At 48.7% G+C, this 26,403-nt stretch overlaps 1 protein-coding gene across 1 annotated transcript in view; it reads left to right on the top strand.

Annotated features, from left to right (window-relative positions):
- LOC137526222 (protein mono-ADP-ribosyltransferase PARP14-like) overlaps window positions 1-26,403 on the top strand; it is a 494,364-nt gene that overhangs the window by 217,689 nt on the left and 250,272 nt on the right. The window contains exon 5 of the mRNA XM_068247439.1: window positions 2,607-2,837. Within this exon, the coding sequence (XP_068103540.1) occupies window positions 2,607-2,837 (231 nt within the window). The remainder of the gene's footprint in view (window positions 1-2,606; window positions 2,838-26,403) is intronic.

A 26,403-nucleotide genomic window follows, 5' to 3' on the forward strand; every position in this document is an offset into this window, starting at 1 on the left:
AATACACAGAAGATACACAGTATTCCTAGTCTGGGGTGTGAGGGCCTTGATCTCAACACCCTGGAACTGGTCTAACAAATAAACAGTACAAGGTAATCTAGCTCAGTGTGAATTCCCAAGTCCTCCTGGTTCAAACACACTGTAAGGATCTGACTATGGCCTGAATGCTTCCACGTAGTGATCGCAATGGCAGACAACCAGCAACTGACAAGCAAGCAGAATATATAGTAGCTGAACACTGTTGCCCCGCCCGAGCCACTCAGCCAATCATGAGTCCAGCAGGAATCAGCTGATCGTCCTGATCAGCTGACACTTCCCCTGCTGGTATAAAGATCCTGACTTCTGGCCCACGCGCGCGCGTAGCTCTTCATCCATCTATGCGGACTAACCGACCCAGCCACTCCAAAGGCACGCTGCTGCGTACAAACCGCCGCGTTGGACGCGGAATCAGCCGCCTTGCTTTCAGCAGACGCGGCGGCTTTTCCGCGTTTTCTCACAGAAATATGTTCTGTTATTATTACATCATCAGCCTCATAACTAGCTGCTATTCCTGACAGCCGCTGCCTTATAAGAGGGGAGGGCCAGGCTCCTCTCCTCTGATTGGTTGCTAGGGCCTCGGCTGGAGGCCTTCTGATTGGCCCAATGACGTCATCCCCTGGATACCGAAGCCGAATTTGTGATCACGCGTGATCCGGCCAAATTTGAGAGTGACTATTCGGGTACATTCGCATTCGGCAGCAGCATCGCTCTTCGAATTTCGAATTTGGCAACCATGAAAATCTACCCGTGATCATGGGTAAATTCGAATTTGCGATCTCTGGAGAGCACCCCTGATCACAATGAAGCAATGACTGGCTAAATTAGTGTGTTGGGGTTGGGGGGCACACCTGACCCAAGAAGATAAATAATAAGGTCTTTGCTTCATTGTGGATAGACCAAATTTGATCAGCTGGACAGTCACTGTTGTTCTGTCATTCAGCTACCTCAGCCCGACCATATGGGCTTGAAAACCGCCAGGGCCTGAACTCTCGCCACGGTGCGCACCAGTCCAGCACGGCCGTCACTACACAAACAGCTGTTTGTGGTGCGTTACACAGTGAGGTGTGTCAGTGTGAAGCAATACACTAATTACAATCTTACACTCCCCGATTCATGTATACACATGCAAGATGTTTTAACGCACTTTAGGCCTCCACTTTAGCAATAAAATGTGATTTCTGCCCATAAAACGCTGCTTTGCGTCAAATCTGGAATTTTCCCTGGGACTTTTGGCGTGTATCCCACTCCGCCATGCCCCCCTCCAGGTGTTAGACCCCTTGAAACATCTTTTCCATCACTTTTGTGGCCAGCATAAATGCTTCTAGTTTTCAAAGTTTGCATCCCCATTGAAGTTTATTGCGGAAGTTCGCGTTCGAGGTTTGCGAACCAAAAATCGGAGGTTTGAGCCATCTCTACTGTGCAAGTGTGAGACGCTTGTGCCTGCGCAGGAGAGCGGACCCGATGGAGATCGGCTATTTCCACCTATCTTCGTGCTGAGAGCCACAACAACTCCCCCGCTGGAGCCAGGGAAGGTAAACATATCAAGCCTTGTCAGGCTTGTCGAGGGAGGATTGCGGGACACTTCGGGGGAGCCAGCGCTGGACTGCTTGCAGCTACAGGGGAGGGGGAAGCCTCATTGGGACCCTGAGGCTTCCCCTGCTGAGGTGAGTACCCTCCACGGGATGTTTTTTTTTTTGATACAGAGTCTCTTCAAGGGGGCAGAGACCGCTGGTTAAAAAGACTCTGTAACAAAATTTTCAGCCTTATTTCTTCTATCCTATAAGTTCCTATACCTGTTCTAATGTGGTCTGTCTAACTGCAGCCTTTCCTAGTTGCACAGTGGCTGTATTATCTCTGTTATATAATCTAATCTTCTTTCTTTTGTCAGCTTTGTCGGCTCAGGCTGGAATGTGTGGAATGTGCTGCTCTGCTTGTGATAGGCAAACTCTGTATGAGTCACAGACTGAGCTTCTCTCAGCCTATCACATGCAGGTTAGTAGCCATGTTTTTTGTTTGTAAACACTGCCTAAAAATGGCAATTACAAGCCAGGATTGCAGCAGGGAGTGGCAGAAACAGCACAGAGGGGCCCAGGAGAACATAATGAATAGAATGGTATGCTTTTTAGTGTAAGAATTTTAGAGTATAGATTAACACTTTTTAAAGTGGACTTAAACCCAGAACCCTCTCAGCTCTAAAAGATAAACAACAGCTTAATAGCCTTTACAGATAATGTATTTGTTGCCGCTTATAGAACTCCTACTGAGATGCTTTAGTGTACAGTAGTTACTTCCTGGTTTCATGGGAGCACAGAAAGAGTTAACCTGCCGTGTTTACATATAGCCTGTCTGAGCCATATGGCCTGGCACACCAGTTCAGACAGAGTTGAGATCTCAAATTACAGTGGCTCATTACTAGCAGATAAGAGAGAATTACACAGGCTGTTATCTCTAAATACATACAGGTTGGGTTTCTCTGTGTGTTTTCTCTGTGTTTTTCTTCTGTCCTGTGGAAGAGTTAGAGTTCTCTTTAAGTATTGAGTTTCTCTGAAATCTTTCATTTTCCCCAGATATTCCAGGTTTCATCAAAGCTTTTTCCAGCCACATCAGAGTGAGTTTCTACAAACTAACAGCGAAGACGATGGAGGATACTAGAAGTGTCAGGGTGGAGAATCTGCCAGAGGAAACATCAGAGGAACATCTCAAAGCTTACTTTAAAAGCTGTTTACAGGAAGGTGTAGAAGATGTGATGATGGCTGCGGAAGAGAGGGCCGCTCTGGTCATGTTTCACTGTACGAGAGGTATGACTGTGAACCGTGAGCTTTCACAACACAATGAGGACTATGTTTACACTTAAAGTGGATCCGAGATGAACTTTTACTCATTGCATAATTGTGTTCCTTTCATATAGGTTATAGGGCATTCCTCAAGCCAAATATTTGTTTTAATACTCTAATTCCCTATAAACTAAACAAGGCTCACCCACAGCTTCTCCAGAGTGTCAAGGCACTCAGACCCATGTAGAAAGGGCTTATGGGAGCTAGGTCTGGGCAGGAGGAGGAGGTTACTAATCCAGAGATTTCCGGGGCAGAGGGGAGGAGGGAGGAGGAGGGGAGTGAAGTTTTCACAGGCTGAGGGCTGGAGATGCAGAGCAGCTTGCCAGTGTGTAATGACCACAAGCAGAACATGGCTGCTCTCATTGTTTCACAGGAAGAAATAACCATATTCTATTGAAGCTGTTTGCAGCTAAATTTGCTGTGTAAACTGTCTAAACTTTAGATAAGATATATAGACAAGTTACTTGTTATAGTTAGTTTTTCATCTCGGAACCACTTTAAGGTCTTAAAGTTTACATCTATAGACTTGGCAGCCAAATCAACCATCCAATTCAATAATTATTATTGAATCAGATGAAAACTGGTGCTGCCATAAGCATGACTAATCAACAATTTGACTGATTTTGGGTCGAGGGATCACTTTGGTTCCTTTTGAGAGGAAGGAACCGAGCTCTATGGATGAAGCTGAAAACAAGCCTATAAGTTGCCACTTTTGTTTTGATGATTAAATAATAAGAAAGTCTGTTGTTGTCAGGGCTGTTTTAACCAAAAGCATTTCAGGCCATCGCCTTGAGCGCAGTTGGTTGAGAGGCTGCTGCAGTGCCTGCTGAGAGCAATCAGTAAGATCACCTCAGCAGCACCAACTCCCCACTGTTTGCTGCTCCCTCAGTTTGACCGCATGGTAAATATATAACTGCTCCCCTGGTGAATCCCCACCCCCAATCAGAACTCTGTCCCTGAATGGGGCCCCACCCCTGCTGCAGACAACGGTGTACACTCACCGGCCTCTGATGAGTTTGTGCAGCAGGAGGAAGTTCTGTGGCTGGAAGAGCAGAAGCATCGCCTGTCCCTGGAGGAGATATTGCAAGTTCCAGATCGTGTACATTGCAGGAAGCCACTGTGTTCCTCTGCCACTTTCCATCCCTCTTTGCCACCTCTTGCCCCCCCTGTTCCTCCTTTTGCACCCCGTGCCACCTTCTGTCCCCTTGCCACTTTCTGTCCCCCTATGCTTCCTTCTGTCCCCCTGTGCTTCCTTCTAACCCCTTTGACTCCTTCTGCCCCCTCCCTACCCCCGTGCCACTTTATGCCCTCCTTTGCCTCCTGCTTCCCTCCTGCGCTGCTTTCTGTACCCCTGTGCATCCTTCTCTTCTGCCTATTGTGCCTCTTTCTGCCCCCTGTCCCTTCTTGTTTTGCCCTGTGGCCCTCTTTCTGTTCCACTGTACCTCCTTCTATCCCTTTGTGCCACTTTCAGTCCCAGTGTGCCACTTACCCTATGCCTCCTTCCACCCCCCTGTGTCCCCTACTATACCGCTGTGCCACTTTCAAAAAGGATATCCCGCTACACTAGTTGGCAAGGTAAAAAAATCAAAGGCTTTATTTACAACATCACATGACACACAGAAAAAGGCTCACGCGTATCGGAGCTCTGTCAGAGCTCCGATACGCATGACATGAGCCTTTTTCTGTGTGTTAGTTGATGTTGTAAATAAAGCCTTGGATTTTTTTTTACCTTGCCAACTAGTGTAGCGGGATATCCTTTTTGGAAACTTTGCTTGGAGATGTTTGGATCCCTGGCTCCCCTTTGGCTCTGCATTGGTGGTTGCAGCAGCTCTATCCTCTATTCCTGTGCCACTTTCTTGCCTCCATGTGCCTCCTTCTGAAACCCTGTGCCACCTTCTATCCTCCTGTGCCTCCTTTTGCCCCCTGTGCCACTTTCTGTCCCAGACCCAGTACAAATTTCTGTCCCCCTATGCGTCCTTCTCAGGGATGCTCATCCGGATCCCGGGTAACCCGGGTATCCAACCATTTTTCCGCTATCCGGTCGGATCCGGATTCCGGATACCTGGGCCAATATCCGGATAGCTCTATGTGGATATCTGGCCGCATAATTCGGATACCCGCGGATATCCAACGGATATCCGGATCCAGGTACAGTAACAAGGGAGATGATGTCATTGAGCCAATCAGAGGGCTCCCAGACAATCAGAGGGCTCCCAGCAGAAGCCCTAGCAACCAATCACAGAGGAGAACTCCGGCCAGCCCCACCTGACCTCACTGAGCCAATCAGAGGCCTCCCAGCCTAAGCCCTGGCACCCAATCACAGAAGGGAACCCTAGCCAGCCCCACCTGACCTCATTGAGCCAATCAGAGGCCTCCCAGCCTAAGCCCTGGCACCCAATCACAGAAGGGAACCCTGGCCAGCCCCCCTGTGTAATAAGGAGAGCTGGCATGATGAGACAGATTGTTCTTGCTTGTGTGGCTGGCTGGCTGGTCACTGACAGACTTGCTCCAGTGCTGTAGGCTTAGCAAGTGCTGTATACAGTGATAAACCTAAAGCTTTGAGTGCTAAACACCTTCACTACACAATTGTTCTATTGTTTTTTTTAGCTAGCTAGTGTAATTGTTTGATTTCATTCACTCAGTTAGGTCCTGTCTGTGTTCTGTGCAGGACAGTATAGGGAATAGGAGGATTACTGTGTTATTGTATTGTAGTTAGTACTGCAGTTAGTTGTTAGAGAGTAGTACTGTGCTATTGTATAGTATTATATAGTTAGTTAGTACTGCAGTTAGTTGTTAGAGAGAGTAGTACTGTGTTAGCTTACTACAGATTACTGCAGTGCTGCTGTGCTGAGCATTGTCAGTGTGACAGTTAGGCAGATAGTGTGCACTGTCTGTCCTCTACTCTGCGGTCTGTCACTCTGTGCTGATTTGATTTAAAGTCCAACCCCGATTTCATTTAAGTAAAAGTACCCCACATCATCTGGTGACATCATCACGTATAAGTTGTACTATGTCTGCTGGCACCGGCACCCGGGGTAGGGGCAGCAAGGGCAAGAGGACAGGGAGCAACATTACGGCCACCCTCAGAAGGTCTGCCGTGTCAGTGTCGACCCCTGAGGGCAGCCTACCCTCAGTCAGTGAGCTTTTCACTCCAGGGGCCACGATTGAACTCAGGACTGTTAGCCACACGGAGTTTGAGGAGGATGTTCTGGGTTTTGAGGAGGGGATGAAGGACCGTGACTACCATCCACAGAATGGGGATGTCAGCTCTGACTCTGAGGAGGAGGATGCGTCGGTGGGTTTGGCACGGAGGATCAGCATTGCAGTGGCCGTGGAATGCAGGACCCACATCTTTCTGCCGCTACCACCAGCCGCACCATTCAACCCCCAACCACCACAGGGAGTAAAGCCGCAGCATCCCATTCAGGCCGCAGGGGAATCTTCACCTCCCCAATCTGGCGGTTTTTCACTCTGCCCTCATTGGACAGCAAGTTTGCCATATTCAATACTAGCTGGTCGCCCGGCGTTGCCCGGGTATGTATTTGGCTAGTGTTAGCTCTGTCCACTTTTTCTAATCCTAACACACAATTACTCAATGATGACCTAGTTTTTGAGCTTTGCGGTCTTTGGCATCAATAATTGGCATTTGTAAAGATCGGTGTAACACAGAGAGGATCTGCAGAAAACCAATATGGGCCGCATCTGAATGACTCATCACCTCATATGCACCGCTTAAATAGCTCAAATGCACACTCAGCAATCAGACAGATGCAAAACATATGCAAAACTAAATACTTACCATGCAAAACAGGATAGCACAATGGGTGCTGCTAGCCTGGTAGTTACAGGACTGTGGAAACAAAATATAGGTAAAAGGCTGCGCATCCCTGACCCAATACTGTACAATTGAATGGTTAATCGCTGTGGCGCACACCGCCCCCCTGGACTAAAATGCACGCCCGCATCCAAACAATGCAATACTGGTCTATGGAGAAATTTCAGCTTCCATCATAGTTTTGCATGCAAAAATATAGATATACTGGACATCTGCACCAATGTTGAGGTAAATCTCCAAGGGGGGGCGGTGTGCGCCACAGCGATTAACCATTCAATTGTACAGTATTGGGTCAGGGATGCTCAGCCTTTTACCTATATTTTGCATGGTATGTATTTAGTTATGCATATGTTTTGCATCTGTCTGATTGCTGAGTGTGTATTTGAGCTATTTAAGCGGTGCATATGAGGTGGTGAGTCATTCAGATGCGGCCCATATTGGTGAGCGCTTGCTTTGTTTTCTGCTGTCTGTATTGAATGTAAGTTACACATTTTAGCATAGCTGCTGCCAGGGCAAAGACATTTGCTTTTAACTTAGGTCAGTTTAGTGTTAGGACATCTGCTCTGGAGATTTACCTCAACGTTGGTGCAGATGTCCAGTATATCTATATTTTTGCATGCAAAACTATGATGGAAGCTGAAATTTCTCCATAGACCAGTATTGCATTGTTTGGATGCGGGCGTACATTTTAGTCCAGGGGGGGCGGTGTGCGCCACAGCGATTAACCATTCAATTGTACAGTATTGGGTCAGGGATGCGCAGCCTTTTACCTATATTTTGTTTCCACAGAGAGGATCTGATTACCGGTGATCTGAAGTATCACCGAGAATACAGATATATACCCGATTATTGATGATCTGCAGTATCACCGATAATCAGATATATCTCTAACCTCTGGACACCTGAGTAGTATGAGTGTTTGGTGCAACAGTAATACTTTGAGGAGAGCCTCCGTATAGAGGGTGCAAGGCAGTAAGAGATACTGCCCAAAGAACAGGCTCCTTCCAAAGGCCTGAGGCTCCCCAAGGGGAGGAGTCAGGCTGAGTGTGGGAAGGACCAGAGTGTGAGTGACACCAATGGTGGAGTGTCACTGACAGATCTGTGAACTATCTCTAAACAGAGGAGATAGTTCTCAAAAGAGCTGGGACAAGGTCCTCCAGCACCCAAGGCTGAGACACCAAAGTGCGCCCCTCCATCCCTCCCACCCCAGCTGTCACACACTGATTGCTATTAGACTAAGAGGGCCACAGGGTCCACAACCTCCCCAACACCTTAATATCTAGTTATCTGGCTTACAGTCACTGCTATGTATCCCCTTTTCTTATTTCTTTCTGCTTCAAACACAATTAGGAATGACAGCTGAATGAATTGTGCGCCCCCTCCTACACTGCGCCCTGAGGCTGGAGCCTCTCCAGCCTATGCCTCGGCCCGGCCCTGGTCGAGGTCGGACAAGCCAGGTCGGCAACAGACAGACAGATCAGATACAGAGGAAAGAGACTGATACGGAATCCTAAGGCAAGCAAGGTTTGGAAACGGAGTATCAGATATAGCGAAGTATCAAATCAGAAATCAGAAGAGTGGTCAGGAAAGCAGAAAGTCATAAAAATAATCAACATTTGTCTAGTCTAAAGGTGTGAGCTCCTTGATCATCAACACCCTGGAACTAGTCTGAAGATATAACAGGATGGTAAAGCTAATTCCTAGTCTTGGGTGTGAGCTCCATAGTCATCAACACCCTGGAACTAGTCTGAAGAATAACACAGATAATATACAGTATTCCTAATCTGTGGTGTGAGGTCCGTGATCATCATCACCCTGTAACAGGTCTAGAGAATAACACAAATGATATACAGAATTCCAAATCTGAGGTGTGAGGTCCTTGGTCATCAACACCCAGGAACTGGTCTAAAGAATAACACAGAGTCTGACAAAAAGGTCTGAATGCTTCCACGTAGTGATCGCAACGGCAGACCACCAGAGAATGACCAGCACCCAGTATATATAGCAAGGCGTTCTCCAGCGCCTCCCCTAAGTGCTGGACCAATGGGAAGTGATGGAATTGTCAGCTGACCGACTTGGTCAGCTGACTCCCTTCTGGCTGTCATAAAAGCTCTGCCTCTCAGCGCGCGTCCTTCTTAACCTGTGTGGACTATCAGTCCCAGCCACACCAGACCTGTGCTGCAAACCATCCACTGTGCTGAGCGCGGAACCAGCCACACCGCTATCAGAGCATGCGGTGGTTCCTCCGCGTTCAGCCATACTGACAGATGTAGGTCTATGCGTGCAAACCGCCGAGTCGGACGCGGAATCCGCCGCCTTGTTCTCAGGACATGCGGCAGTTTCTCCGCGTTCAGTCATGCTAGCAGATGCAGGCCCACGCGCGCAACCTGCCGTGTTGGACACGGAATCAGCCGTCTTGCTCTGAGCACCCGCGGCGGCTTTTCCGCGTTTTCTCACAGCATTGAAATAAAATAAATCTAATTGGCTGTGGCTCCACTCCTTTGAAAATCAATAGGTGAATTTTGATTAGCTTTTGTACGCTCCACCCACTTTTCTGAATACTAATCCCAGTCACCCCGTGACCAACTGTGCAAAGTTTAAGAACCCTGCCATTGACAGACAGTGTAAGAATGGCTGCAGTTTACATTCTGGCAGTGAAATTTGTATTTTTGTCCACCCACTGATGTCCTAATGTTTCCTGGGTATGTATTTGGCTGTTGTTGGCTGTGGCCACTTTTTCTAACCCTAACACACAATTGTCAATAGTCAATGACCAAGTTTGTGAGATTTGTGGTCTTTGGCATGAATCATTTTCATTGAAATGAAACATATCTGATTCGCTGTTTGTGGCCCCACCCCTTTTCTAAATATTTAACCCCAGTCACCCAATGATCAACTGTACCAGGTTTGAGGCTTGTGCCACTAACAGTGCAAAAATGGTAGCAATTAAATATTTGCCTTGAAAATCAATAGGTGAATTGTGATTGGTTTTTGTAGGCTCCACCCACTTTTCTGAATATTAATCCCAGTCACCCAGTGACCAACTGTGCAAAGTTTTAGAACCCTACAATTAATAGTGTAAGAATGGCTGCAGTTTACATTTTCCCAGTGAAATGTGTGTTTGTCTCCCTCCACTGAAGACTCGGCATTGCCCAGGTATGTATTTGGCTGGTGTTGGCTCCGCCTACTTTTTCTAACCCTAACGCAAAATTACTTAATGACCAAGTTTGTGAGCTTTGCGGTCTTTGGCATCAATAATTTGCATTAAAATAAAATAAATATGCTGCAACATGAAGAAAGAGAGTAGGCTCTTGGGTGCATGAAAAAATTACAAAAACCCTTTATTATCTAGAAACACTTGTAAACAACATTAATAACCTCAAATGAAAAATATTTAAAAACCTTCCCAATGTGGCCACCCCCCAGGGCCCACCCCCAGGATAATTAATGAGGCTGCAGTCCTCAAAAAAACAAACTGAACTCTCACCAAACAATTGCTTCCAATGGCAACAGTTCAAATAACTGGTATATATAGGCTTGCAAAAAATCTTCAATGTCCCCCAATCGCAGGGATATATGGTATACAGGACTCTTGATGCAAAGCAGAGAGTGAAGCAAAGCAGCAGCAGCCAAATGCATTCATAAGTTAAGCAGCAATTGATGATTTGATGGCATATGAGCTCAAGCTTGCAACGTCTTCAGTATCCCCAAATCGCAGGGACACGTTGTATAGAAAGCTCTTGATACAAGGCAGTAGTAAAATGAAGCAGAGGCAAGCAGGTACACCCAATGGTGTGAAGAAACTTTTGATGCCAAGCAACCAGTGACGTAAAGCAATGACAGGATGGTGCATGCATTGATTTGAGCAGCAATGGATGGTTTAATGGCATATGGGTTTAAGCTTGCATAGTCTTAAATGTCCCCAAATCGCAGAGACACCTGATATAAAACGCTCTTGACACAAGGTGATGGTAGAATGAAACAAAAGCAAGCAGATGCACCAATGAGCTGTTGCCGAGCAGGCCATGCACAGTACAGTCCATAGTTACCATCCCATTGTGGGGTGCTGAGAATCAGAAGCAAGTTCAGAGAGTCCTGAAGTCCTGGGGTGATGCCCGGGGGAGTGGAGTGCTGTCAGATGCCTGACATGTTTCGCCGCCTCTCGCGGCTTTTTCAAAGGCTGACAGCAACGAATACAGTCCACACGCCATAATGGCGAATATATCAAGGCTGTCGGCGCTCCGGGCACGCCCCCCGCCGCCTGCATCACCATCCCCATGCGCAGAGGCGCAAAGGACGTAACGGTAGGCGGAGCGCCGCACACCCATCCGCACACACATCCAACACAGGCGTCAGCGAGGCAGCCGCCGGAACGCAAGTGCGCTCCAAGCAGGCACGTCACCAACGACAGCGGCGGGGAGGGCCGAGAGGCGACAGAGGGAGGAAACCGGAGCACAGAGGCAGCCATAGGATCCCTACAAAATCAACAACAAAATCACCACATGCAACCCCACATGTCTTCCAAAAAATCTCGTGGGGCGCAATAATAGCACAATATACAAAAATAATAAACAAAACTCACATGCATATTTGATTTGATCATGGTCACTGGGCGCTCATAGGGACCACATTAACCAGATGTAAAGGGAGGGGGGCAAGGGGAAGGAGAGGAGAGGGGAGGTGGAAAGGTAAGGTATAAGGAAATAAGGGAAGGGGTTGAAAAGGGAATAACAGCTGGAATGTGGTAGTCCCCCGCGGCCAAATCGAATGACCATAGAAAAGACCAAACCAAGAGATGCACAAGTATAAAGAAAAACAATACGTAAATTTGAAACTCGAAGTCAGGATCAAGATCCGGGAGATAATCAAAAATATGCATAAAAAGACTGGGCACCAAATATTAGTTTTATGCAGTCTTTTTTATGCAGTCTTTTTATGCATATTTTTGATTATCTCCCGGATCTTGATCCTGACTTCGAGTTTCAAATTTACGTATTGTTTTTCTTTATACTTGTGCATCTCTTGGTTTGGTCTTTTCTATGGTCATTCGATTTGGCCGCGGGGGACTACCACATTCCAGCTGTTATTCCCTTTTCAACCCCTTCCCTTATTTCCCCATACCTTACCTTTCCACCTCCCCTCTCCTCTCCTTCCCCTTGCCCCCCTCCCTTTACATCTGGTTAATGTGGTCCCTATGAGCGCCCAGTGACCATGATCAAATCAAATATGCATGTGAGTTTTGTTTATTATTTTTGTATATTGTGCTATTATTGCGCCCCACGAGATTTTTTGGAAGACATGTGGGGTTGCATGTGGTGATTTTGTTGTTGATTTTGTAGGGATCCTATGGCTGCCTCTGTGCTCCGGTTTCCTCCCTCTGTCGCCTCTCGGCCCTCCCCGCCGCTGTCGTTGGTGACGTGCCTGCTTGGAGCGCACTTGCGTTCCGGCGGCTGCCTCGCTGACGCCTGTGTTGGATGTGTGTGGGCACGGCCTGCGGCGCTCCGCCTACCGTTACGTCCTTTGCGCCTCTGCGCATGGGGATGGTGATGCAGGCGGCGGGGGGCGTGCCCGGAGCGCCGACAGCCTTGATATATTCGCCATTATGGCGTGTGGACTGTATTCGTTGCTGTCAGCCTTTGAAAAAGCCGCGAGAGGCGGCGAAACATGTCAGGCATCTGACAGCACTCCACTCCCCCGGGCATCACCCCAGGACTTCAGGACTCTCTGAACTTGCTTCTGATTCTCAGCACCCCACAATGGGATGGTAACTATGGACTGTACTGTGCATGGCCTGCTCGGCAACAGCTCATTGGTGCATCTGCTTGCTTTTGTTTCATTCTACCATCACCTTGTGTCAAGAGCGTTTTATATCAGGTGTCTCTGCGATTTGGGGACATTTAAGACTATGCAAGCTTAAACCCATATGCCATTAAACCATCCATTGCTGCTCAAATCAATGCATGCACCATCCTGTCATTGCTTTACGTCACTGGTTGCTTGGCATCAAAAGTTTCTTCACACCATTGGGTGTACCTGCTTGCCTCTGCTTCATTTTACTACTGCCTTGTATCAAGAGCTTTCTATACAACGTGTCCCTGCGATTTGGGGATACTGAAGACGTTGCAAGCTTGAGCTCATATGCCATCAAATCATCAATTGCTGCTTAACTTATGAATGCATTTGGCTGCTGCTGCTTTGCTTCACTCTCTGCTTTGCATCAAGAGTCCTGTATACCATATATCCCTGCGATTGGGGGACATTGAAGATTTTTTGCAAGCCTATATATACCAGTTATTTGAACTGTTGCCATTGGAAGCAATTGTTTGGTGAGAGTTCAGTTTGTTTTTTTGAGGACTGCAGCCTCATTAATTATCCTGGGGGTGGGCCCTGGGGGGTGGCCACATTGGGAAGGTTTTTAAATATTTTTCATTTGAGGTTATTAATGTTGTTTACAAGTGTTTCTAGATAATAAAGGGTTTTTGTAATTTTTTCATGCACCCAAGAGCCTACTCTCTTTCTTCATGTTGCAGCATATCTATTTTGTTGGCAAGTTGCATGAGAATTGAGATTATGAATTTAGAAATTAACATTTATTGTTTTTGGAGTTTTTTTCAAACCCATTTTTCCCATATTTGAGCCATTTAGATACAAAATAAAATAAATCTGATTGGCTGTGGCTCCACCCCTTTTCTGAATTTGAACCCCAATCACCCAATGGCCAACTGTACCAGGTACAGGTGATTAAAAGTGCAAGAATGGCATCAAGTAAATATTCCCCTTAAAGATTAATAGGTGGATTTTGATTGGCTTTTGTAGGCTCCACCCACTTTTCTGAATATTAGTCTCAGTCACCCAGTGACCAACTGCGCAAAGTTTGAGAACTCTACCATTAATAGTGTAAGAATTGATGCAGTTTACATTTTCTCAGTGAAATTTGTATTTGTCTCCACCTACTGATGACCCAGCATTGCCCGATTATGTATTTGGCAGGTGTTGGCTGCGCCCACTTTTCCTAACCCTAACACACAATTACTCAATTACTCAATGACCAAGTTTGTGAGCTTTGCGGTCTTTGGCATCAATAACCTGCATTAAAATGAAACAAATCAGATTGGCTGTTTGGGGCTCCACCCACTTATATTAATTTAAACCCCAGTCACGCAATGATCAACTGTACCAGGTTTGAGGCTTGTGCCATTAACAGTGCAAGAATGGCAGCAATGAAATATTCCCCTGAAAAATCAATAGGTAATTTTTGATTGTTTTTGTAGGCTCCACCCACTTTTCTGAATATTAACCCCAGTCACCCAGTAACCAACTGTGCAAAGTTTGAGAACCCTACCATTAACAGTGTAAGAATGGCTGCAGTTTACATTTTCCCAGTAAAATTTGTATTTGTCTCCGCCCACTTATGACCCGGCGTTGCCCGCTTATGTATTTGGCTGGTGTTGGCTGTGCCCACTTTCCTAACCCTAACACACAATTAATCAATTATTCAATGACCAAGTTTGTGAGCTTTGCGGTCTTTGGCATCAATAACCTGCATTAAAATGAAACAAATCAGATTGGCTATTTGTGGCTCCACCCCCTTTCTGAAATTGAACCCCAGTCACGCAATGATCAACTATACCAGGTTTGAGGCTTGTGCCATTTACAGTGCAAGCAGGGGCGTAGCAATAGGGGGTTCAGAGGTAGCGACCGCATTGGGGCCCTTGGGCTAGAGGGGACCCAAGGGGCCCACCTTCAACCACAGTATTAGCTCTTTATTGGTCCTATGCTGAAAATATTCACTTCTATAGATTAGAACAGCAGTCTTCATTAACACACTGTTTCTCATCTCCTTCTTGCACCTCTGACACTGTGATTGTCCTTGATTGGTTTTGGTGTGGCGTATCAATTGTTATGTATAGAGAGCTTGGGGGGCCCCAATGCAAAACTTGCACTGGGGCCCACAGCCTCTTAGCTACGCCACTGAGTGCAAGAATAGCAGAAATGTAAATATTCCCCTTGGAAATCAATAGGTGAATTTTGATTGGCTTTTATAGGCTCCAACCACTTTTCTGAATAATAATCCTAGTCACCCAACGACCAACTGTGCAAAGTTTGAGAACCCTACCATTAACAGTGTAAGAAAAACAAAAGTTTGCTTTCTTAAAACAGAAAGAATTTGTGATAATTCAGGTTGGAGTGAGCTTGAGATGTCTCCCACAATGCATCACTGCTGGATATATGCAAATTAACCATTGTTACCCTTAGAAGCTAAACACACCTCCAGAACCGCTGGAATGCAATGATGTGTCAGCTTGTTAATTTGTACAGAGCCATAATAATCCAACATGCATACAGACTGTTTTGGATTGCTTGATCCTTATCAGTGCATGGCATAGATTCATTTGGCTCTATGCAGTAGGTAGTGTTGTCCGGATCATGAACGATTCGGATCTTTGATCCGAATCTATTTTGTGAATCAAATCATCCGAATCATCAAAATGAGTGATTTGGATCGAAAAGGGGGCGGGGCAAGGCGTGACACGCCCCCTCACAGCGGTCAGCGGGGTCTTGGAAGCAGAGCTGAGATGGATCGCTCTGTTGGAAGGGAGGCAGCCTTGCAGGGAGACAGGTAGATGAGAGAGAGGGGACATGGGTGCCACTGCCAGATATGTGTAGAGCACACATACTGGCTATAACGTGCTGCCCATTATAGGCTGTCTGTTCCATAGTGCTGCACAGTGAACACATTGGAAGCTTTTGGCTCAGCTCAGCACAGCTCAGTAACTTTGCCGGCACTGTGATTGCAGGGCAATATGATCCTCCTGCACTCGCTCTAAACAGCTGCACTTATCTTCTGGGAATGCTTTCTTTCACTGTGCGACGTTTCCATTCAAGGTATACAGATGCACAGGTAGGTGAAATATATGTAAAGCGTATGATTGCAGCATGTGGGTATTGTGTGCAAGCAAACATTTCTGCTCTCTGCTCCTCCCTCCTCCCTTCTCTGTCCACTCCCTGCCCTCTGTCCATCTTCTCCCCTTCTCTGTGTGTCCACCCCCCTCCCCTTCTCCTGTCCTGCTAGTCATTTCACCCCCGAATGCTTCCCTTGTAAAATGATCCGAGATTCGGATCAAAGATCCGGATCTCTTCAATGATCCAATTCGGATCATTGAAAAGATCCGAACTTCCCATCTCTAGCAGTGGGGCTTGTAAATCCGAGAGGTACAGACTAACCAGCAAGCTCATGGTGACCCAGAACTTATTGGAGTGTGTAAGGGACTACAATGGTCCTAAAAGCCCCCTTACTAAGATGTTAAGAAAAACAAAAGTTTGCTTTCTTAAAACAGAAAGAATTTGCGATAATTCAGGTTGGAGTGAGCTCGAGATGTCTCCCAGTGCATCACTGCTGAATATATGCAAATTAACCATTGTTACCCTTAGCAGCTAAACACACCTCCAGTGTAACAGTGTAAGAATGGCTGCAGTTTACATTTTCCAGTGAAATTTGTATTTGTCTCTTTTTGGTTATGGGAATAAAAAGTATCCTATGCTTTATTCCAGGTAATGTACTATGTGTGTGCCAAATTTCATTCAAATCCATTCAGCCGTTTTTGCGTGATCGAGTAACAAACATCCAAACATCCGAACTTTCCCATTTAGGGCCTGATTCACAAAGCGGTGCAAACTTTTTTGTGGACTTTTGCGCGCGCAATTTGCCGCGATTCGCGCTATCGCGGACTTTTGCGCGCTCAATTTGCTGGCAAATTGCGCGCGCAAAAGTCCGCGAAAAAGTTTGCACCGCTTTGTGAATCAGGCCCTTATTATATTAGTAGGATGTGCAAACTACAGATGAGCAGAGGTTGTGACCCCTACAAGTATGGCACCTCCAGCTTCATTACCCATCTGGCCAAAAAACATGTCTGCCAAAAAACATGCATGAGGAGTTCAAGAGGCTGAAGCAAGCTGGCGCTGGCTCCCACCGCCATGGTGCCACAGGCCACTGCTGCTGATACCACCACCTATATTCAACCCAAAACACAATTGCGAACTTGCGGTGTCATTTTTGGAGGTGTCTGGGATAAAAACGGTCATGTCCCAGTTGTGCGATTGGACTTTGGACAGAATGTGGGCTGCACGACCGCTGTCTGGAACCTAGTCCTGATGTTAATTAACAGCTTTTTTTTTTTTATGTCCACTAAATCATAAATTAGTGTTTCCCTTTAAAAAAAACATGATGCTACATGCATCATTTACCCTAAAAACCCCTTTTAAAGCTATTTAAAGGGCACTTCTGTTTTTTCTATCCGGATACCCGAATAGGTCGGGTATCCGCAGGTAATTTGGTCGGATATCCAAATTCACTTGGATATCCGCAAGGTAGGATCCGGATATCTGAATCGGATCTGGATATCTGGGTACCCGGATCCGGATCCAGTCGGGTTTCAAAAAGGAATACCCGAGCAACCCTGGTCCTTCTCACCTCTCTGCTGGAGTCCAGCATAGAGGTGAGAGCACAGCTTCTGCTGCACTACACTCTGCATTTACACACTAAGCTGGGGTAGGGCAGGAAGTGCATGGGGACAGACAGGATGGTCCCACAGGCACAGCACTGGACTCCAGCGGAGAGGTGAAAGCACAGCTTCTGCTGCACTATACTCAGAATTTAAACACTAAGCTGGGGTTGTGCAGGAAGTGCATGGGGACAGACAGGGTGGTCACACAGGCACAGCACTGGACTCCAGCGGAGAGGTGAGAGCACAGCTCCTTCTGCACTATACTCTGCATTTACACACTAAGCTTGGGTAGTGCAGGGAGTGCATGGGGACAGACAGGATGGTCGCACAGGCACAGCACTGGACTCCAGCGGAGAGGTGAGAGCACAGCTCCTTCTGCACTATACTCTGCATTTACACACTAAGCTTGGGTAGTGCAGGGAGTGCATGGGGACAGACAGGATGGTCGCACAGGCACAGCACTGGACTCCAGTGGAGATTTGAGAGCACAGCTTCTGCTGCACTATACTCTGCATTTACACACTAAGCTGGGGGAGTGCAGGAAGGGGATGGGGACCGATAGGATGGTCGCACAGGCACAGCACTTGACTCCAGCGGGGAGGGGAGAGCACAGCTTCTGCTGCACTATACTCTGCATTCACACACTAAGCTGGGGGAGTGCAGGAAGTGCATGGGGACAGACAGGATGGTCGCACAGGCACAGCTCTGGACTCCAGCGGAGAGGTGAGAGCACAGCTTCTGCTGCACTATACTCTGCATTTACACACTAAGCTGATGTAGTGCAAGAAGGGGATGGGGACAGACAGGATGGTCGCACAGGCACCACACTGGACTCCAGCAGAGAGGTGAGAGCACAGCTTCTGCTGAAATATACTCTGCATTTACACACTAAGCTGGGGTAGTGCAGGAAGGGGATGGGGCAGACAGGATGGTCACACAGGCACAGCACTGGAGTCCAGTGGAGAGTTGAGAGCACAGCTTCTGCTGCACTATACTCTGCATTTGCACACTAAGCTGGGGTAGTGCAGGAAGTGCATGGGGACAGACAGGATGGTCGCACAGGCACAGCACTGGACTTCAGCGGAGAGGTGAGAGCACAGCTTCTGCTGCTCTATACTCTGCATTCTGCGCTGCGTAATATGTTGGCGCTTTATAAATACAATAAATAATAATAATAATAATAATTTACACACTAAGCTGGGGGAGTGCAGGAAGGGGATGGGGACCGACAGGATGGTCGCACAGGCACAGCACTGGACTCCAGCGGGGAGGTGAGAGCACAGCTTCTGCTGCACTATATTCTGCATTTATACACTAAGCTGGGGTAGTGCAGGAAGTGCATGGGGACAGACAGGATGGTCACACAGGCACAGCACTGGACTCCAGCGGAGAGGTGAGAGCACAGCTTCTGCTGCACTATACTCTGCATTTATACACTAAGCTGGGGTAGTGCAGGAAGTGCATGGGGGCAGACTGGATGGTCGCACAGGCACAGCACTGGACTCCAGCGGACAGGTGAGAGCACAGCTTCTGCTGCACTATTCTCTGCATTTACACACTAAGCTGGGGCAGTGCAGGAGGGGGATGGGGATAGACAGGATGGTCGCACAGGCAGTGGTGCTCACCGCCAGGTCGTGATCACGCTTACGCGTGGATTTACGACCATTTTGACACATTCCGCCTCGGACACGAAAATCCGTGAATAGATTTTCAACCACGAAAATCTGCTTCGGCTACGCGTGAATGCGGACAGAAATCCGCATTCACGCTCGTGAAACCCGGTGCTGAAGTCGTGGTTTGCGGAAATGCGTCAAACTATGTGGAAGTGACACATTGCAGGCCAATCAGAGTGCCCCAGCCAGGCCCTAGCAACCAATCACAGGAGGGGAGCTATGCCCTCCCCTCCTGAATATAAAGCGGCGGCCATGATGGAAAAGCTCTGTCCTTGCTACTAGACTGTGGTGCTGAGAGGATTATCTCCAGGCCATTGTTGTTTGAGCAAGTGCATTTATTGTGTTAAAAACAAAGCGTTTTTTTTGCTAACACTGCTCTTATACTGTACACAGTTAGCTAGTCAGTGAGTGATTGCTGTAGTTAGTTGTAGTCAGTGTAGTGTAGTGGGAGTGTGGGAGTCTAGTGATTATTTAACTGTGTGTAGTGCTGTGCAGGCAGGTTCAGTGCTGCAGTGTAGTGGGAGTGGGGATTATCTGTGTGTAGAGTGCAGGCAGGCAGGTTAGTGCAGCTGCAGTGTTCACTTGTATATTCCAGTGACAGTTATACACTTGTACTATTTGCAGGCAGCCAGTCACACCGCCGGCGCCGCCACTCTCTGCCAGCGCTGTTTATTCATTCTGTCAGTGACCTTGTGCTGTGCCCAGTGCCCACTGCTCGCTCGCTCGCTGGCATATGAGCATCTCATTACACAGTGTGACATCCTTGTGTGCCCACTGCATCCTTCAGTGACCTAGTTGTATATCCAGTGCCCACTGCTGTGCCCACTGCATCCTTCAGTGACCTTGTACTGTGGCCACTGCATCCTTCAGTGACCTAGTTGTATATCCAGTGGCCACTGCTGTGCCCACTGCATCCTTCAGTGACCTTGTACTGTGGCCACTGCATCCTTCAGTGACCTTGTACTGTGCCCACTGCATCCTTCAGTGACCTTGTACTGTGCCCACTGCATCCAGTGATTCATTACTAGCAACATGTCTGGCAGGGTTTCGCGGGGTGAGAGGAAAGGGAGTTCAATTGCCTCAGCCACTTCTGGGACTGCTCCACGTCCAGGGAGAGGACGCCCAGCTGTACGTGGTCGTGATGCAGCAGAAAAGGGGGCAGCAAAGCCTGGGCCGAGTCAGCGGACGCCATTGTCCAAATATTTTAAAGTTTCTGGTCCCCGTGTGGTGGTTGAGCAAATGGAACCTGACGTACTCATGGACATCATGACTTCCTCCCAGACCTCTACTGTGAGCACCACTCTAAGCAGTAGCAGCAGCAGCCAACATCCCACGCTTGTTGTGACATCCACCCCAGCACCCACTGGTCAGCAGCCCTCCCAGGATGACAGCGTTCTGTCCCTCAGTCCGGCATCTGGGAACCTGCTGATGCAAGAAACTCAGGACTTACTGGGGACTGATGTGGCAGAGATTGAGATCGGGCCACAATCACAAGCGTTGTTGAGTTCTGGTGATGAAGAAGAGGGGTCTGTGTCTGGGGATGTAGGGACAGAAGAGGAGGCGGGGGAGTCAGAGGAAGAGCTGGATTATGATGATGCTGCTGATGATGACAACGTTGTGGACCCTAACTATGTGCAGCCTGCTGAGTCCGTGGAAGAATGGTCAGAGCAGGATGACGAGTCACCTCAGCCTAGGCAAGGATATCACCATATGTCAGGCAGGGGCAGGGGCATCGGCAGCAGTGGGCGTGGAGGAAGTAGACAGGACACTGCTTCAGCCAGCACCACCACCATGCAACCCCCGGCAACTACTACCACACATTGCTCCGCTGCACCCTCTGCTAGTGGGGACCGCAGTAAATTAAAGTCACCAGTGTGGGATTGCTTTGAGGAATGTACTGATGACAAAAGGTATGCGGTGTGCAGGTTATGCAGCAAAAGATTGAGCCGTGGGAAAAGTCTGAGCAAGATGGGTACCTCATCCCTCCAGGGCCACCTGAGAAGCCGCCACTGCCGCGAGTATGCGGACTTTAAGAGGAAGCAGGCACTGCTGGCAGGGGTTCCTGAGAGCAGAAGGCCCACCAGCGCAGCAGCATCCTCCCTTCCTCAGGGTCGTGAATCCCCCACAGCAGCAGCAGTAGTAGCACGCAAGCGCTCTTCCACCTCGGCTGCTCAGGACACAGACATTGAGGCTGGCAGCCAGTGTTCGGAACTCTCCTCTGTCTCCCCTGCATCCCAGCGTCGTCAGACCCTGCTGAGCGACACCTTTCAGGGTCTGACCAAGCCTCTGCCTCCAAGCCACAGGCGGATACGCAAACTAAATGGCTTGCTGGCCCGGGCCATGGCATCACAGCTGCTTCCCTACTCCCTGGTGCAGGAGGGGAGCGCCATGCGGACGCTGCTCCAATTTGGCATCCCCGAGTGGCAAGTCCCCAGTCGCCACTATTTCAGCAGGAGCGCGATCCCAGCACTCCACAAGTTTGCGGTGGAAAACGTGGCCCGTTCCCTGGACTACTCTGTGGGCAAGCGGGTCCACGTGACCATGGACTCGTGGAGTAGCAGATTTGGGACAGGTCGCTACCTGTCCTTTACGGCCCACTGGGTGACACTGATGGAAGGGAGGGAGGACAAGAGCGCATCAGCCCAGCTAGTGGTGCCACCACGCGGGATCAGGGGGGATGCAGAAGGGTCCTGTCACGACACTCCCTCAGCACCCAGAAAGCAAGCCCGCCTCGCAGCAGCGCCAAGCCTCGGCACTGTCAAGCCCTTTTAAAATTGGTGACCCTGGGGAAGGAGAGGCTTACGGCCACCAACGTCCTGGCCGCCCTCAGGAAGCAGGAGCGGAGGTGGCTGACCCCCAGAGGCCTGGAAGTGGGGTATGTGGCAGCCGATAACGGGGCAAACCTGGTGGCAGCAGTGCAGCAGGGAAACCTCCAGCACATCCCCTGCTTGGCCCACGTGCTCAATCTTGTGGTGCAGCGCTTCTTGCGCACCTACCAGGGGATGAGCGAGCTGCTGCAGGATGCCCGGGCGGTGGTACGCTTTTTCCGCCTGTCAGCCACTGCCTCTGCACTCTTGTCCACCTTACAGCAGCAGTATGGAAGGCCACAACACCGGCTGATCATCGACATGCCAGTTCGCTGGAATTCGACTCTGGCCATGTTGGAGCGGCTGTGTCAGCACAGGCTGGCTCTTAGGGCCTACATGCTAGACCCAAGTGTCCCCAGCAACCAGCAAGTCCCCATGATTACTGCCACTCAGTGGACACTGATGCAGCAAGTATGCCTGGTGCTGAGTCCCTTCCTGGAGGCAACCAAGATGGTCAGTGAGGAGCGGGCCTCTGTGTGCCAGTGGGTGCCCTTGGTTTGTCTACTGGAGCAGGCAATGGACAATTTAATTGAGCATGGGGATGAAGCCCTGAGGCAGTTGGAAGAACAGGAGCAGATGGCAGCACAGTCCAGCTCAGAGGAGGGCTCACAGCAGGTAGTGGAAGAGTTGGAGGTCCCTAACCTAAATGAGGAGGAGGAGGAGGAGCAGAGTGCAGCAGGCGTTGTACTTGGATGGCGGTTTGAGGAGGACAACGACATGGCACAGGAAGAGGACAGGCATGCGTTATGGGACAATGGCGAGGATGAGGAAGATCTTGCTGGCAGGGCCCACTTGTTTCCCATGGCTGTGCACATGTTGCGCTGCCTTCGCAGGGACCCCCGGGTGATCCAGATGCGTTCAAGGGAGGACATCTGGATTACCTTGATGCTTGATCCCCATCTGAAGGGGAAGCTGGGAGACTTAATGACGCCATCCACCACCGAGCAACGCACAAGGGAGTTGAAGGAGGCCCTTGTGCGCAGACTACTGGAAGCATTCCCGAGCCTTCCACCCCCACTGTAACTGCTCTGCCAAGCCAGCAAGAGGTGCCTGCCATTGCCACTAGCAGCACAACAACAACCACCAGCAGCAGCAGCAGCAACTGGCGCCCCGGAGACCTGAAGAGCCTAAGCAAGAGCCTGTATGCAGTGCAGCAGCCCAGAACAGAGGTGCCCGCCACAGCATCCACCACCAACCAGCACAAGCAACGACTGACCACCATGGTGTCTGACTATATGGGGTCATCCAGCGGGCTCAATGACACCGACAGCCCCGTGGACCCCTTGGAGTACTGGGTCAAGAGACTGGACATCTGGAGCGAGCTTTCCCAGTACGCCCTGGAACTCCTATCCTGCCCTCCTTCCAGTGTCCTCTCAGAGAGATGCTTTAGTGCGGCCGGTGGCGTGGTCACAGAGAAGCGCTCTCGGCTCTCCCACGCCTCTGTGGACAAACTCACCTTCCTGAAAATCAACCAGGCTTGGGTGGAAGGTGAGTTCCTGGCCCCTATTGTCGGACACAGGGGGACATGAAGTGGCTGCTGCATGTGCTGTTGTTAACTATGCCTGCCTTTATAAAGACATTTACTACCTGCCTAGTGCCTACCTTGGTTAATTTTTTGGTGTTATGGTACTACTACCAGTAAGTTGCCATGGTCCTCCTTCTGAGCTGCTGAACTGACCGCCCGCTTTGTCCTCCTGACTCAGTCGCTACTACACTCTGCGTTCACACTGCCCGGGTCGCCGGGTGCATTTAATTTTTTGGCCAGCACTATGACGCTGTGCTACTACTACTGTGCTGCTGCTGCTGAACTGACCGCCCGCTTTGTCCTCCTGACTCAGTCGCTACTACACTCTGCGTTCACACTGCCCGGGTCGCCGGGTGCATTTAATTTTTTGGCCAGCACTATGACGCTGTGCTACTACTACTGTGCTGCTGCTGCTGAACTGACCGCCCGCTTTGTCCTCCTGACTCAGTCGCTACTACACTCTGCGTTCACACTGCCCGGGTCGCCGGGTGCATTTAATTTTTTGGCCAGCACTATGACGCTGTGCTACTACTACTGTGCTGCTGCTGCTGAACTGACCGCCCGCTTTGTCCTCCTGGCTCAGTCGCTACTACACTCTGCGTTCACACTGCCCGGGTCGCCGGGTGCATTTAATTTTTTGGCCAGCACTATGACGCTGTGCTGCTACTACTACCACCAGTATGTTGCCGTGGTCCTTCTGTGCTGCTGAACTGACCGCCCGCATAGTCCTTCTCCTGACTCAGTCGCTACCACCACTGCACTCTGCGTTCACACTGCCCGTGTCCACTGACAACTCTGCTGCGATGTCATTGCTAATTGCTGCAAAAAAAACAAAACAAAAAAAAACCTCTCTGGAGCCTTTTTGCCGTCAGCCACTCATCCTCCTCCAGCGGTACCTTCGCCGCCAAGTGCCATTGGAACTCGCCTTCACCTCTTTGACTGCTTAACGCGTATATCCCTTTTTAAAACCACTTATTACCAATTAATAGCCCCATTTAAAGTGTTGATTTCACTTTAAAATCCATTTTCTCTAGAAAAAATTTTTTGGGGGGAATTTTTTATGTTGAAGTTATGTTGCCCCTTATCACCTCGATAATCCATGCTATTTGGGGGACTGTAGCATGTATGGGGGCTTTGTTATTAACGTTAAAAGAAAATCCGCCTCCGGGCGTGAATCCGCGCGTGATTACGCCATTCACGGGAAAAAATCCGCGTGGTTGCGTGGACGCGAACGAAAATCCGCATGCGGCGGGGCCAAATGCGGATTTTTTTTTGCAACCACGCGGATTTCCGAATTCGTGAATGAGGCACATCCGAGCATCCCTGCGCACAGGCACAGCACTGGACTCCAGCAGAGAGGTGAAAGCACAGCTTCTGCTGCACTATACTCTGAATCTACACACTAAGCTGGGGTTGTGCAGGATGGGCATGGGGACAGACAGGATGGTCACACAAGCACAGCACTGGACTCCAGCGGGGAGGTGAGAGCACAGCTTCTGCTGCACTATACTCTGCATTTACTCACTAAGCTGGGGTAGTGCAGGAAGGGCATGGGGACTGACAGGATGGTCGCACAGGCATAGCACTGGACTCCAGCGGGGAGGTGAGAGCACAGCTTCTGCTGCACTATACTCTGCATTTACACACTAAGCTGGGGGAGTGCAGGAAGGGGATGGGTACAGACAGGATGGTCACACAGGCACAGCACTGGACTCCAGCAGAGAGGTGAAAGCACAGCTCCTTCTGCTCTATACTCTGCATTTACACACTAAGCTGGGGTAGTGCAGGAAGTGCATGGGGACAGACAGGATGGTTGCACAGGCACAACGCTGGACTCCAGTGGAGAGGTGAGAGCAAAGCTTCTGCTGCACTATACTCTGCATTTACACACTAAGCTGGGGTAGTGCAGGAAGTGCATGGGGACAGACAAGATGGTCACAGAGGCACAGCACTGGACTCCAGCGGAGAGGTGAGAGCACAGCTTCTGCTGCACTATACTCTGCATTTATACACTAAGCTGGGGTAGGGCAGGAAGGGGATGGGGACAGACAGGATGGTCACACAGGCACAGCACTGGACTCCAGCGGAGAGGTGAGAGCACAGCTCCTTCTGCACTATACTCTGCATTTACACACTAAGCTGGGGTAGTGCAGGAAGTGCATGGGGACAGACAGGATGGTCGCACAGGCACAGCACTGGACTCCAGCGGACAGGTGAGAGCACAGCTTCTTCCAGGGATGCTCGGATACCCCTTTTTATTATTCGAGTTAGGTCGAATTCGAATAGTAAATTATTCGAGGTCGGTCGAATATTCGAGTCGAATATTTTTTACTATTCGATTCGACCTCTAAATTCGAGCTCACTATTCGAGTCGGTATTCGAGCTCATTATTCGAGCTGACTATTCGAATTGGCCTTAAATAGCTTCCAACACTTGTTTTGGGGGTGAATGATGCAAGAAACATCTTTTTTTCCAAGTAACAACAGCAAGTGATTATGTGGGAATGTTCCTTTAAAAAAAAAAAAAAAAAAAAAAAAAAGGTGGAAAGAGAAGTTGTGTCCAAAATTCTGTTCAGTAGTGTATATACTTCTTTTTCTTCTTTTGTATCTTTTATATCTTCTTCTTCTTCTTCTTCTTCTTCTTCTTCTTCTTTTTCTTCTTCTTTTTCCTCCTCTTCTTCTTCTTCTTCTTCTTCTATATCTTCTTCTTCTTCTTCTATATCTTCTTCTTCTTCTATATCTTCTTCTTCTTCCTCTTCTTCTTCTTCTTCTTCTTCTATATCTTCTTCTTCTTCTTCTTCTTCTATATCTTCTTCTTCTTCTTCTTCTTCTTCTTCTTCCTCTTCTTCTTCTATATCTTCTTCTTCTATATCTTCTTCTTCTTCTTCTTCTATATCTTCTTCTTCTTCTTCTATATCTTCTTCTTCTTCTTCTTCTTCTTCTTCTTCTTCTTCTTCTTCTTCTTCTTCTTCTTCTTCTTCTTCTTCTTCTTCTTCTTCTTCTTCTTCTTCTTCTTCTTCTTCTTCTTCTTCTTCTTCTTCTTCTTCTTCTTCTTCTTCTTCTTCTTCTTCTTCTTCTTCTTCTTCTTCTTCTTCTTCTTCTTCTTCTTCTTCTTCTTCTTCTTCT

This window comes from Hyperolius riggenbachi, chromosome 7 (assembly GCF_040937935.1).
Source record: "Hyperolius riggenbachi isolate aHypRig1 chromosome 7, aHypRig1.pri, whole genome shotgun sequence".
Taxonomy (NCBI): domain Eukaryota; kingdom Metazoa; phylum Chordata; class Amphibia; order Anura; family Hyperoliidae; genus Hyperolius; species Hyperolius riggenbachi.